Below are 14,246 nucleotides of genomic sequence, written 5' to 3' on the forward strand. Positions count from 1 at the left end.
GTCTGATGCCTCAGTGGGCGACCCGGTGCCTCATTCCTGAGGTCTCCAGCTGAAGATCAAACCACTGGGGCTCTGCTGTCAGGAGCTGTTGGACAGGCTGCTCAGCTTCACTGCTGTGTTAAAATCGTGTGAAGCTTCTAACCTGCCTTCCCTCAGGCAGCACATCACTGCCCAGGCAGCAGGTAGGATTTCATTTCAAACCCTGCAATCTTTCTGAGCTGCGGCTGCCTCCACCCATGGATCCTAACACCCGCCTCTGGATCCTAACACCCACCTCTGGATCCTAACACCCACCTCTGGATCCTTATACCCACCTCTGAATCCTTACATCCGCCCATGGATCCTTATACCCACCTCTGGATCCTTACACCTACCTACAGATCCTTCCATCCGCCCATGGATCCTTTCACCCACCTATGGATCCCTTACATCCAACTATGGATCCTTACACCTGCCTATGGATCCCTTACATGCAGGTTAACATGAGGTAGTAAATCCAGATGCTATCCTGTAGTCACTGTTTGTGTTTTATGGTACCTCAAGAATTAGAATCAATGAGGAAGACAAAAGGAACCGATGTGACTCTAATGGAGAAAGAAAAAGAGAAGGAAAAATGCAGGTGACAATACAGGGAAAAAGTGATGAGAAGCTTGACTATAGAACACTAACTCTTATCATATTTATTTGTACGACACAGCTGGGACCATCCCCAAACATCTGTCTGGCTGAAGAAAGAGCACAGCTGGAACGCTCAGCTATGGCGAGATTCCCCCTCTGGGCCGGTACAAATAAAGGACACGTCGTGGGCAGCTCGCTACATGATACTTGCATTCATTAAGGATGACAACCAGGTCCAGTTTCCAACCTCACCTCACCAGGTTTATCCCTAATTTATGAAAATAAAGCCTATATATTTTGGACATTTTTATATATATATAAATATATATATATATATATATATAAAATACACACTGCCAGGCACCTTAACAGACACACTCACACACACATATTGTGCACACCCACCCAGGAGCAACATGCCTGCTATCAGTATTTTGTGTAACACACCTCCTACATCTAGGAGATAAGAACAACAACAACAACAACAAAAATCCCTTTTTTATGGCAGTTCTGCAGGCAGAAAAAAAATCAATACAAAATATTTCCTCGTACAAAACCGCTTGGTTTGCTTTACAGCCAACGCTGTAACACACCCCTGGAGAATGCACTAAACACCCCTACACAAGGGAAAAAAGAAAAGAAGAACAGGGGGGGGAAAAAAGGATCAAATCTTTATACAATGGTAAAAATACCAACAAATTGTAAGCTGCTCTGCAACCTTCCTTTGCTAAAAGTTAGACACATTACACCGTTCTAGCAGCAGATTAATAAATAAGGATTAAATAAGTCTATTGTACAAAGCCATACCCAATGGCAGATTTCAAACCAAGAAAGCTCTGCAGATCCTTTCAACTTCCTACACAAATCTTTTTGTTTATTAAGAATAAGACTCAGTATAAAACAGGGAAACAGCCAGCGCTTGATCTCTATCTACAGAACACGAGGAAAATCCAAGGAGAAGGAAAATATTTAACAGTTTATGGCACCTTTACTGCAAAACTTGGGTGTTTTTTTCAATTGTTGTGGGTTTTTTTCTTTCAAGGCTCTGTTTCCCTACAACTAAGGAGTAAAGGGCTCTTCACCTCATAGCTTTTATTAAGCAAACTCGATATAACCAACCACACAGTGGCAAGAGACAGAACCAGCTGTTCCCAGCTGCAAAAAAATAAAACTAATGTATTGATTCCCACCCTAAACCAACATCATTTAGGTGTCAAGAGAAGAAAAACAGTGGAGTCACAGTCACTGAACTTCCTACAGCTGCTTTGTTCCTCCCGTGGCAAATCCACTCTGTTGTCTGTGTTGGGTTACTGTTGCTTAGTAACTATTTTCATGTCCAGCCAGGGTGTAGAGGTTGCTGTGGGCAGTTGGGTTTTCTGTTGGCCTGCTCTCTAACACCACCACTCTGCAACCAAACACAAACAGAACCCAAAATGGTTAATGGCAAGAGACAAAGCACCTGAGGTAACTACTGAGGAGGAACAAACTTGTTGCTCACAGGTTCCTGCATATGGAGGGACGTAGGTTCTCTTAAGTATCTTCAATATTTATTCTTTACCTCATTTTCCAGCACTGCAGTGGAGGACAGAATGAATGGGGGACTAGAAGCAGCTTCTAGAACCAGATTCTGCCCCTCTGAACCACAGGCACATGTAGCATGTTACAAACCTCTTCCAAACTGACAGCACTCATGACCAGTAGGATCAAAGAGTGATTGTCCCTCTGTACTCAGCACTGGTGAGGCCACACTTTGAGTACTGGGTTCAGTTTTCGGCTTATCACTCCAAGATGGCCATTGAGGTGCTGGAGCAGATCCAGAGAAGGGCAACAAAGCTGGTGAAGAGTCTGGAGAACAGGTGTGGTGAGAGGCAGCTGAGGGGATTGGAGTTGGTTCAGCCTGGAGAAAAGGAGGCTGAGGGGAGACCTTCTGGCTCTTTACAAGTTCCTGAATGAGGGTCAGAGCCAGGTGGGGATTGGTGTCTTCATCCAAGGAACAAACAACAGGACAAGAGGAAATGGCCTCAAGTTGTGCCATGGGAGGTTTAGGTTGGATATGAGGAACAATTTCTTCTCCAAAAAGGTAAAAAGGTTTCCAAGCCCTGGAACAGGCTCCCCAGGGAGGTGGCTGAATCCCCCTCCCTGAAGCTGTTTCAAAGACACAGGGATGTGGTGGCTCTATGACTCTATAAAATAAGCTATGTTCTCTGCTTCTGTTGGAAAATTATCCTACAGCCATAGTGTTGTCAGGAGACACCACCCTCCTATCACCTGTAGCCCAAGTATGTTTATACCTCCCACACCATGTGATAAACATCAGCCACTAACCTAAACAGTTCTCCTCATGCCCATGGCAGGAGGGTTGAAACCAGATAATCTTTTAAACTAACAGAGGGAGATTTAGAGTAGATCTAAGGAACAAAATTTTTGACACTGAGGATGGTGAGACCCTGGCCCAGGTTGCCCAAAGAGGTGTTCTGGGCTCTGAGAAACCTGCTCTAGTTGCAGATGTCCCTGCTGACTGCAGGGGCCTTGGACTAGATGGGCTTTAAAGGCCCCTTCCAGCCCAAACCAGTCTGGGATTTTTCCTTTCTCTTCCCAGCCTCTGTAGCTGAAAGGCATCAGCTGAATGTTAGGGTAGTGGTTGAATTTAGGCCACCGAGCATTAAAAGTTGCCCTAAGCCAGACCTCAAGGTCCAGAGGAGAGAAGGTTATTTTTAACTAGCTGCCAAGGTAATTCACAGTCCACCAGGAAAATCCAAGCCAGGAGCAGGCTTCCCAGAGGTGCACTGGGCACTGGCTCACCACAAGCCAAAGGCTGCTCTCACTGCTCCCTGTTGCTCATCTCCTCACTCTTTATCTCTACACAATTGTGGTTGTGTTCACACTGCTGTCTCTGCAGTGGAAAGTGGGGAGCTCTCAGCAACAATTTTGGGCACAGGTACAAGCACTAACTAAATTTTGGGTTGTGGCAGGCAGAAACAGATCCAGAGAGATCTGTGGTGGGCTGGAGGCCAGTTCCAGCTGGAAGGAGAAAGCTGGTTTAAAGAAAAGGTTGAGGTTTCCTCAAGGTAGTTACCTGTCTGATCCCAGTAAGCGGAAAACCCTGGTTTCATCTGATATCTCTTGGGTGACCTGTGGGAAAAACGTGGAGACTTTAAGATTCATTTCAGTGGCCAGAATGAAATTTACTGGGCTGAGCTGGAAAGAGCTGGCTGATGTGTGTGAGCTTTACCATGCAGGCAAGTCAGAGAAAGCAACCGGGAAGCTGAAGCACAACCATTTTCCCTAGGGAAGCAGTGAGACGGACCAAAGGATCACGTGGTAAATAAGGAAGAGGAAGGAATTAAACTTGGAGAGCCTGACAGGTTACTTACTTCATCTGACTTAAAGCTTTTGCCCTGCATGCCGTGTTTCCAGAAGGCCAGCACACTGTCTTGAAGGCACACTGCAAAGGATAAACACAACATCAGACCAGAACCAGGATTTCCCACCAGCAGTGATGATGGGGAAGCGTGTGGAGTGAACACAGCGAGACTTGGACGGCTGGCAGAATCACAGAATCGTTTGGGTTGGAAGAAACCTCTGAGATCACCGAGTCCAACTGTCAACCTAAGACCACCATGGCTGTTAGAAGAACCAAACTCAAGTAGAAAAACTGGACTGAAATGACTCCTTGGATCTGAGGCACACCTTACTGTTTAACACCGCAGTCCAAACCACACCACTCAGACTTCGTTTGCCAGGGCATGAGAAGCATCTTTGGCTTTTTCTTCCCTGCCTTTCCCTTCTGTTCTCTGGGCTGTTGTTTCCTTAAAGATCCTGGAGAACACAGCAGGATGTGTACAAACATGCTGCCAGCCAAAACACTGTGGAAATGATTTATTACATTTACTTCAAAATAGACAGGAGTATGAAAAACAGGAGGAGTCTTCCATTTGGGGCCAAAGAGAGGAGACAGAACACTACCAGCTCTGAACAATTTAATTACCAGACTGCTGAAAATTATCAGGAGCCTGATGTTCCTTAAGCAGTGTCACAGGAACATAGTTTACACCATGCTTTGTCTTCCTAAATCCTACTTCTTTTCCTTCACTATTCCTTCCAGTCACACTTTGTCTCTGCTCAGTACTGACCATGTCCTAAGCAGACAGGCACTCAGCAGAATCCTAAGAGCAATGTCTGTCACAACAGCTTGAGACTGATCTTCACCTGCTACTCCCCTCTCAACCCCGCAATCAGAGGAGGAGGAGTTGTTTAATACTCTGAATTCCCAAGAGACCACTTGGAGCTGTTCACACTATTCAGTCTTAGCTGGTAAGCAGAAGGCTTTGGGTTAAATGCTTCTGCCTATGAATTCCTGCAGAGCTGAAGGAAAAGGAAATGGTCCAGCCACGTTGTGCAAGTCTCAGCAGGAGATGTTGGACAATACAAGTACAGCAGTTAATTAGAACATGTCAGAATTTAGGGAAGAATCACAGCCTTCATTAAAAAGATCTTCCTGCAGGATGGGTTAATGGCCACGGTGGTCTTGGGTTGATGGTTGGACTCCGTAATCTTGGGAGGTCCTTTCTAACCAAAACAATTCAGTGATTCTGTGATATATCTAAATCAAAATGCTGTATAAAAGCATGTGTCCTGCTCTACCACCTGCTGCTAAAATACAAAATACCTTCATCAAAAATCCCCTGAAGGGAAGTTGCCTGAAGAACCCAGAAATGCAAGTTCCACAGAACTGCAAACCAAAGCAAGTTGTGTCTCTGCTGACGCCGATCCCAGAAAGCAGCTCACTTTCTGACATATGGAATTATTAAACTTCTGTTAGGTAGCTATGTTTGAGAGGTAATTCACAGAATTCCAGCATTGTGGAGGATGAGGGGACTTCTGGGGATCATCCAGTCTGCCCTCCCGATAAAGCAGAGTCACCCACAGCAAGTTGCCCAGGATCATAATGTCCAGGTGGGTTTGGAATCTTTCCAGAGAAGGAGACTCCAAAACCTCTTTAGGCAGCCTGCTCCAGGGCTCTGAAGTGAAGAAGTTTTTCTAACTGAAATCTACCCTGCTCCAGTTTCAAACCATTGTCCCTCATCCTACCACTACAAGCCCTTCTAAACAGTCCCTCCCCAGTCTTCCTGTGGTCTCCTTCAGATACTGAAATGCTGCTGTAAGGTCTCCCTGGAGCCTTCTTTTCTGCAGGCTGAACAGCCCCAATTCTTGCAGCATGTCAGTGGAGACATCTCAAAACATCCTGATGTGCACAGATTTTAGCATCAGGCCCCACTGGGTGCACTGGGCCAGTCTTGGTTATGGAAAACCCTTCAACACTCATCCCTCTAAATTCTGAAGTCCTTGAGAGACAACAGAGAAGCAAATCACTTACCCACTGACTCGATGCAGAAATCAAAGCTCAGCTCAGAAGCCAATTTCTTGCTTGACTTCAGTTTCCCTTGTAAATTCACAATTTTCACAAATTCTCAAGGAAAAGGAGAAAAACAAGAATTAAAACCCAGTGCTGGAAAGGATTACTGACAGCTTTAAGCACAAAATGCTAATTCCCTCCTTCTGGCACAAAACCCCAGCGTCTAGTATTAGCCTAACATGAATCCTTGGCTCTCAAAGTAAATATGGAGAACCTCCTTATAGACTCCATGTGTTTTTAGACTCCACTGGGAGCCTTCCTGCAAGTAACAAATGGTGAATCCAACAGACAGTTTGGAAATTTAGGCAGAGCAAGTCACTGCACAGTTGTCACTGATGTCTTAACCTCTGATTCATGAGAGCTATGGATTTATAGGATGGTTTGGGCTGGAAGGGACTGTGAAGATCGTCTAGCTCCAACCCACCTGCCGTGGGCAGGGACCAGATTGCTCCAGGCCTCATCCATCCTGGCCTTGAATCCCCAGGGAGGGGGCAAGTGTTCTAATTACTGTGTCTCACAGAATGCCAGCACACTGGGGATTGGAAGGCACCCTAAAGCAGGGTCACCCACAACAGCTTGGCTAGGATCACAATGTCCAGGTAGGTTTGGAATCCCTCCAGAGAAGGAGACTCCAAAACCTCTCTGGGTAGACTGCTCCAGGGCTCAAAAGTGAAGAACTTTTCCCTCCTGCTCAGATGGAACCTCCTGGGTTTCAGTTTGTGTCTGCTGCCCCTTGTCCTGTTACTGAGCACCACTGAAAAGAGTCTGGTCCCATCCTCTTGCCCCCCATCCTTTAGATATTGATGAGCATTGAGAAGGTCCCCTCTCGGTCATCTCAATGCTTATTGTGTGTGTGTGTGCAGTGCTGATGTGCATGATGGAGCAGAGCTCTCTGTGCTGCCAGCACATGCAACAGGCAGATCTCCCTTTTTCCAAGGAAATGTTGAAACCTGACTGGCAATCTGTTTGATTCTGACCTGGGTTTTTCATTTTGAAAAGAAACAGGAATGATACAAACATGAAGAGGGAAAGAGGAATCCCAAAAATCAACCCAAAACCTCACTGACCCCAACTCTGTCTTTTCAGAAATATTTCAGCACAAATTAGTACTGAAGGGAGAAAAATTAACTTGTGGAGAGTTAACAATCAACAGCCATGGCAGAGCAAGTTCTGCAGAGGGTGTAGTTAAGTTGCCCAACCGAGACATGTTACTTACTGTCCAGGCAGACCAGGACAGTGTCTCTTTCCAGCTGCGTGACGTGAATGGCATCTAACTGCTGATTGCCTTGGGGAAAAGAAAACAGGGTTGTTTTAATCTCTCATTGTAAAACTCATCTCGGCCTCCCCTACAGCTTTCAACAGCCTTTTCAGCTACAGATTTTCTGTAGTTGCTGCTTGTCACTGGGCACCACTGAAAATAGTCTAGCCACATCCTCTTGCCCCCCGCTCTTTAGCTACTGATTAGCGCTGAGAAGATCCCCGCTGGGGCTACTCTTCCCCAGCCTCTCAGCCTTTCCTTGTCACAGAGATGCTCCAGGCCCCCCAGCATCTTACTAACCTCTGCTTGACTCTCTCCAGTAGTTCCTTGTCTCTTGAACTGGGGAGCCCAGATCAAGAGCTATAGAATCATAGGATTGTTTTGGTTGGAGAAGACCTCTAAGATCAAGTCCAACCTTCAACCTAAGACCACCATGGCCATTAAACCATGTCCTGAAGTGCCACGTCCACATGTTTCTTGAAGACCTCCTGGGATGATGACTCCACCACCTCCCTAGACAGCCTGTTCCAGTGCCTGGCAATCTACAGTATTTGTTACTCTCTTGATTTCCTTAAGGCTGTATGATCCTGGAATGTTCTGGGAGGAGTATGTGGGCTAAGGACAAACCTAGCAGTTCAAAGCAGCATTCAATATGAAAGCACTACTGCTTGATAGCAGAAAATACATTTTATGTCACAGTTCAGCAGAGCAACTCAAGTTCCTTCATGAAGAGGCATGAAAATGAGCAAAAAGAATCGTTAAAAGAAATCTTTGCTCCTTAAAAACCCAGCCTCTGCTCTTTTCCCATAGACCCACATCTGGAAAGGCTATTGTGCTGATATTAAAATAGATTTAATAGTCTTTATTAATGAGGTTGTTGGTACAGCTTGTAAAAACAACTATCTCCAACAAGAGCATCTGCAAGATATCAGCAAGCTTTTCAAGATAAAACACAGTCTTCCACTTATTAATAACCAGCTGAAGAGGACAAGCCTCCCCCAAGGGCTGAAGGATGGAGAAGAATGTATCCATCTGAGTCTTGGTGCAGAAAAAAAGGGGGGAGAGCAGGCAGATTGATCCCTGGAGATAGAATGCAGTAACAAATGAGAACCCCATCAGCAGGGTCTGTGTTACTAGTGCAGCAAATGTATGAAGTAATACATTTGTCTTCATGTGTCTAAAAGCAAAGTCTTCTAGGAAAGATCATTTACAGTGAAGTTGGTTGCTCATCCCAAGAAAACCTTAGGATCAGCTTCAGTAAGCTTTAGGTAGAGAAGCTGCATCAGTCTGCCCAGCCTAAAGGGCTTCCAAATGACTTCTGAGGGAGGTATATCCAGCAGTTAGAATCATTTTAGTTGGAAAAGACCTTTCAGATCATCAAGTCCAACCATTATCAAACTCTACCAAGGCTGGTGCTAAGCCACATCCCTCAGCACCACAACTTTTAAACACCTCTAGGGATGGGGATTCAACCACCTCCCTGCACAGCTCTTCTAGTGTTTGAGAATCCTTTCAGTGAAGAAGTTTCTGTTAATGTACAGCCTGAACCACCTCTGGTGCAACTTAAGGCTATTTCCTCCCATCCTATCACTTGCTGTTTGGGAGAAAAGACCAATACCCAACTCTCCACAACCTCCTTTCAGGAAGCTGTAGAGTGCTAAAGTCTCTCCTTGCCCTCCTTTTCTCCAGGCTGAACAATCCCAGTTCCCTCAGCCACTCCTCACCAGACCTGTTCTCCAGACCCTTCAGGAGCTTTGTGGCCCTTATGGACACGCTGCACACCTCAATGTCCGTGGAGTGAGGGGTCCAAATCTGAATCTAGTACTGAAGGTGCAGCCCCACCAGTGCCCAGTACAGGAGCAAAGATCACTTCCCTCATCCTGCTGGCCACACTATTGCTGTTCCAGGCCAGGATGTTCTACTGTGTGTTACCAGAAAAGAAACAGCCAGAGTGACCCACAGTCTTACCTGCACCAATTTCTGTAAACCAGGAAGATGCAGAGTTCAAGTTGATTGTCTCAAAGTGAACTACCTGATTTGGTTCAGTACCCTTGCTGATGGCTACGCAGACCATGGGGTACTCCTGCTCGGGGATCACCAGCATTTCAAACACATTCAGAGGGCTTGGCAAAGGAAAATCAAAGTGCTGGAAAAGACAGAACATGGCATTTGTAAAGTTTCCTTTAACCTTGGAAATAAAAAGTTGAAAGGAACGTGGGCAAAGTGTACAAGATGTGGAAGAGTTTCTCAGTGCTACTGAGGCATCATGAGCTGTGGCAGAGGCACATGCTGGTCTGTTTTTCCTAGTACTGGGCTTGATCCAACACTTGACTGACTCCAGTCACAAGATTTTCTTAGTCAAAATGTGCCCAGCCAGATTTTCAAGTGCTCAGAAGCCACAAAAAGGACTAGACTGAGATGTATTTTCCATTACAACCTCTGGAAAGGTTACTTCAACAACTGTGTAATGATTAACATGCAATGTCCTGCAGGAAAATAAAACACTTACTTTTATTAACATGAATTTCTGCATGGGCTCATACCACTGGAGCAGAACAATTCCAGACTGCAGTGCACCACACAGGTACTTGTGGCCTGTGTATGGATTTCGTACTGTGTAAAATAAACAAAAAAGAACCTTTTTAAGTCCTGGAAGTTCAGCACACACTTGGAACAAAACCCCTACAGCTGTCTTAAGAAATAGCATCAGGTTCATGCTAGATTCACAGAATAGTTTGGATTGGAAGGGACCTTCAAGATCATCTAGTTCCACCCCCGCTGCCATGGGCAGGGACACCTTCCACTACACCAGGCTGCTCAAGGTCTCATCCAATCTGGTCTTGGAACACCTTCAGTGAGGGGGCATCCACAGCCTCCCTGGGCAACCTGTTCCAGTGTCTCACCACCCTCACCATAAAGAATTTTTTCCTAATCTCCAGTCTAAATCTGCCCCAGCCTAAATCTGGCCCTACCCTACCCAAGCCTTCTGGCTTGCCACTCAAATATCCGTGGTGCTTAATACTCTGCTACATTCCAGATAAACTCAATTATATTTGTAATTAATGACCACTAACATTCTTTGAGTCCCAGTAAAGAGGTCACATGCTGAGTGGCCAGAAAAGCTGTACCACCTCCTCCCTGGGGCTGGGTGAGCAGGGGGAGCGAAAGGTCTAGGTCAAGTTGAGATGGAAATAAAAACATTCCCAAGCAGCAGAGCTGGCCTGTAACTCCCTGTGAGCCTTGACAGCTAATGCAGTGATGGGATAAATGCATTGGGGGTTGCTTTTTTAAGCTCAGTTGGGTGTGAGACCAGCCTGACTTCACATGTACATAGAATGGTTTGGGGTGGAAGGAACCACGAAGATCATCTAGTTCTAATCCCCCTGGCATTGGCAGGGACACCCTCCACTAGACAAGGTTGCTCAAGGCCTCATCCAAGCAGGCCTTTAGGAATAACTTGTAATAGTGCAGACACTGTTTTGAGATAAAGAGGATATTCAAGTTTGCAACTAGGGACTTTTTACCCCGATTAAGCATTTCTAAGAGCCGAAAGGTAGAGTTTGACCCAGCACTAGGGCCAAAAGGACATTCAGCCTGCAGAAAGCCCACTGAAAGTCACTGAAGCCAAAGCCAAATCCATAACTTCACAAGCTTTAACTTCTGTGTGCATTCAGAACTTAGAATCATAGAATTGTTTTGGTTGGAAAAGAGCTCTAAGATCATAGAATCCAACCTTCAGCCTAAGACCACCAGGCCACTAAACCATGTCCCACACTTGAGCAACAGTTTTCACCCCTCCCCAAGCTGACATCATTTTTATTCACATCCAGCCCTTTCTTTGTGGAAAAAGATTCCTTTTTTGTGTGTGTGTAGTGGAAAAAGATTCCTGCCATGGTCTAGTCATGAGGTCTGTGGTGACAGGCTGGACTCGATGATCTTTGAGGTCTCTTCCAACCTTAGTGATACTGTGATACTGTGATCTCCAAGGATGGGGCCCCAACCACCTCTCCCATGCCCAGGTGGCCAAGAAGGCCAATGGCATCCTGGCCTGCATCAGGAATAGTGTGCCAAGCAGGAGTAGGGAAGTCATTCTGCCCTGTGCTTAGCACTGGTTAGGCCACACCTTGAGTCCTGTGTCCAGTTCTGGGCTCCTCAGTTTAGGAAGGAAGTTGACTTGCTGGAACGAGTCCAGAGAAGGGCAACAAAGCTGGGGAGGGAGCTGGGGTTGCTTAGCCTGGAGAAGAGGAGGCTCAGGGGAGACCTTAATGCTCTCTACAACTACCTGAAAGGAGGTTGTAGCCAGGTGGGGGTTGGTCTCTTCATCCAGGCAACCAGCACCAGAACAAGAGGACACAGTCTCAAGCTGTGCCAGGGGGGGTTCAGGCTGGATGTTAGGAAGAAGTTCTTCCCAGAAAGAGAGACTGGCCATTGGAATGTGCTGCCCAGGGAGGTGGTGGAGTCACCATCCCTGGAGGTGTTTAGGAGGAGACCGGATGAGGCACTTGGTGCCATGGTTTAGTTGATCAGATGGTGCTGGGTGACAGGTTGGACTTGATGATCTTTGAGGTCTTTTCCAACCTAGTTGATTCTATGATTCTTTGTATGGAGAAAGATTCCTCCTTTGTGTGTGGACAGATTCTTTTTTTTTTTAATGGAGAAAGATTCTTTTTTGTAGAAAAGATTTTTTTTGTGGAAAAAAAAATCTTTCTGTGGGGAAATAAAATGCTTTTTTTTTTTTTTTTTTGGTGTGGAAAAAGATGTGCTTTTTTGTCTGGAAAAAGTTTTTTTTTGTGTGTGGAAAAGACTCTTTTTGAGTTAGCCTCATTAAAAGGTCAAGCCTTGAGCCAAAGCAGAAAGGGTGTTTGTGTAGGTGCAGCAATCTGGGATCCTGTAATGAGCAGGCTGCATGTCACAGGAACCAGTTAGGTCTGGTGGCAGCCTGAAGCCAGTGATCCCAAACAGTGCAGGATTTCCCTTTGGGCCTTGCTCTAGGTTAAGAGCTGAGGTGAAAAATGCCTTTGCCCTGCACAGCACTAAGATGTTTACCCTACATTCATTAGAAGGAAAGCAGCAGCCAGACGTGGCACTAAGAAGCACCACAGCCATGCTGCTTTCAGATTAATGGACCAACTATGAGCTTATTAAAAGTAAATGGGTTGAAGACAGGAGGCCGGGGAACAAACCCACCAGCTGAGTGTCTACTACTCACCTATACAGCATTTGTGGCATCCTTTTGTATCAGGGATCTTTGTCGTTAAGGCAAACTTCCTGGAACGACAATGACGGCAAAAGTACATCAGTGGAAGGCCCTTCAACAGCACAGGGTGCCTCTGGCAACATGCGCTTGCTAGCGAAGCGAGGGATTGATACCTGGGTAATATTTTGTCAGGAAAGCGGTGGGTTTGGATATGAGCAGCTAATCCTGTCTTCTTGGCTTGTTCAAACAAAGCTATTAAATTATGGGAGTAGAGCTGGAAGGATTTCCCTGTAAGAGAGGAAAGCACAACTGAGGTGGCACCCACGCCTCCAGCAGAGAGCTGCACGGCTCAGAGAGATTTCTGTATCCAAAAGATTACCTTCTAGAAACCAGGCCACGTGTGTTAGGGGTTTCAAGTCCAGTGATGAAGGAAAACAAAACCAAGACAATATTAATGCATATGGAGAAGACAAAGCATTCAGCTCAAAGTTCGTTTCAGCACCACTAAAGCAGCTCTGAAAGTCAGGGTTATGAAAACATTTTTAGAAGGCTGCATTTGCACAACAATTAATTGCATCAGGATGCTTTCTGCACCTATAAATCACCACCAGTGGTGTTACACAAACCCCTGCATACTTAGAGACAGTCCCACAATTTCAATCTCATTTAAAGCAGATCAAAAGGCTTGGCCAGGAAGATCCTTGGGGTCCCTTCCAACCCGGCATTCTGTGATTCTGTGACTCTGCACAATCACTCTGCACGCTGCAGTGCCTCTGTTGCCTTCCTGAATGTTCCATTGCAAGACAACTGATGAAAAAAATCCCCTTTTCCCCCCAAACTCAGTCTGCTGGGTTAGTACTAAATTGCAGCCACCTTGTTCTCCTTCAGACTGAAATTGGGTCTGGGTTAGGGTGGCTTTATTTTCTGAATGTGGTCTGCACCAAAGATGCTGCCAGGCTGCACCAAGAGCGATCAAACCCTGCAACCACATTTTGATAGTCACCAACATTAACTATAATAATAACAATAACTAATAAACAATAACTAATTTTGTTGTGACACATGAAGGTCATCCTTACTCTGACCCTCCCAGAGATCACACAAGAGGACACCCTAAATTCTCTGGGCACATTCAGTCAAATTGCAGCCTTGACAGGGGCAACAAGATTGGATATTAGGAACAATTTCTTTCCTGACAGAGTGGTCAGGCATTGGAACAGGCTGCCCAGGGAGGTGGTGGAGTCACCATCCCTGGAGGTGCTCAAAAATGTGTGGACACAGCACTTTGGGACATGGTCTAATGGCCACAGTGGTGGTTGGACTCTATAATCTGGGAAGTCTTTTCCAATCAAAACAGTTCTATGATTCTTTAACTCTTGATCTGGCCTCCCCCATTCAAAAGAGACAGGGAGCTAATGGAGAGAGTCCATGGAAGGCTAGAAAGATGCTGAGGGGCCTGGAGCATCTCTGTGAGGAGGAAAGGCTGAGAGACCTGGGGCTGTTGAGCCTGGAGAAGAGCAACCTGAGAAGGTAACCGATCAATGCTCAGCAGGAGCTAAAGGGTGGGGGCAAGAGAATGGGGCCAGACTCTTCTCAGTGGTGCCCAGGGACAGGACAAGGAGCAACAGGCACAAATGGGAACCCATGAGGTTCCATCTGAACAGGATGAAAAAATTCTTTGCTGTGAGGCTGCTGGAGCCCTGGAGCAGGCTGCCCAAAGGGGCTGTGGAGTCTCCTTCTCTGGAGAGATTCCAAAC

The 14,246-nt window shown here is 46.0% G+C and overlaps 1 protein-coding gene across 1 annotated transcript in view; it reads right to left on the bottom strand.

Moving 5' to 3' along the window:
- Window positions 1-283: 283 nt before the first annotated feature.
- MAP4K5 (mitogen-activated protein kinase kinase kinase kinase 5) overlaps window positions 284-14,246 on the bottom strand; it is an 88,940-nt gene continuing 74,977 nt past the window's right edge. The window contains exons 25-34 of the mRNA XM_054161639.1: window positions 12,869-12,871; window positions 12,663-12,777; window positions 12,502-12,560; window positions 9,802-9,905; window positions 9,261-9,438; window positions 7,251-7,319; window positions 5,996-6,088; window positions 3,993-4,063; window positions 3,695-3,750; window positions 284-2,023 (exon numbers count right to left, since the gene is read on the bottom strand). Coding sequence (XP_054017614.1) covers window positions 1,936-2,023; window positions 3,695-3,750; window positions 3,993-4,063; window positions 5,996-6,088; window positions 7,251-7,319; window positions 9,261-9,438; window positions 9,802-9,905; window positions 12,502-12,560; window positions 12,663-12,777; window positions 12,869-12,871 — 836 coding nt within the window. The 3' untranslated portion in view covers window positions 284-1,935. The remainder of the gene's footprint in view (window positions 2,024-3,694; window positions 3,751-3,992; window positions 4,064-5,995; window positions 6,089-7,250; window positions 7,320-9,260; window positions 9,439-9,801; window positions 9,906-12,501; window positions 12,561-12,662; window positions 12,778-12,868; window positions 12,872-14,246) is intronic.

This window comes from Dryobates pubescens, chromosome 5 (genome assembly GCF_014839835.1).
Source record: "Dryobates pubescens isolate bDryPub1 chromosome 5, bDryPub1.pri, whole genome shotgun sequence".
NCBI classification, from domain to species: domain Eukaryota; kingdom Metazoa; phylum Chordata; class Aves; order Piciformes; family Picidae; genus Dryobates; species Dryobates pubescens.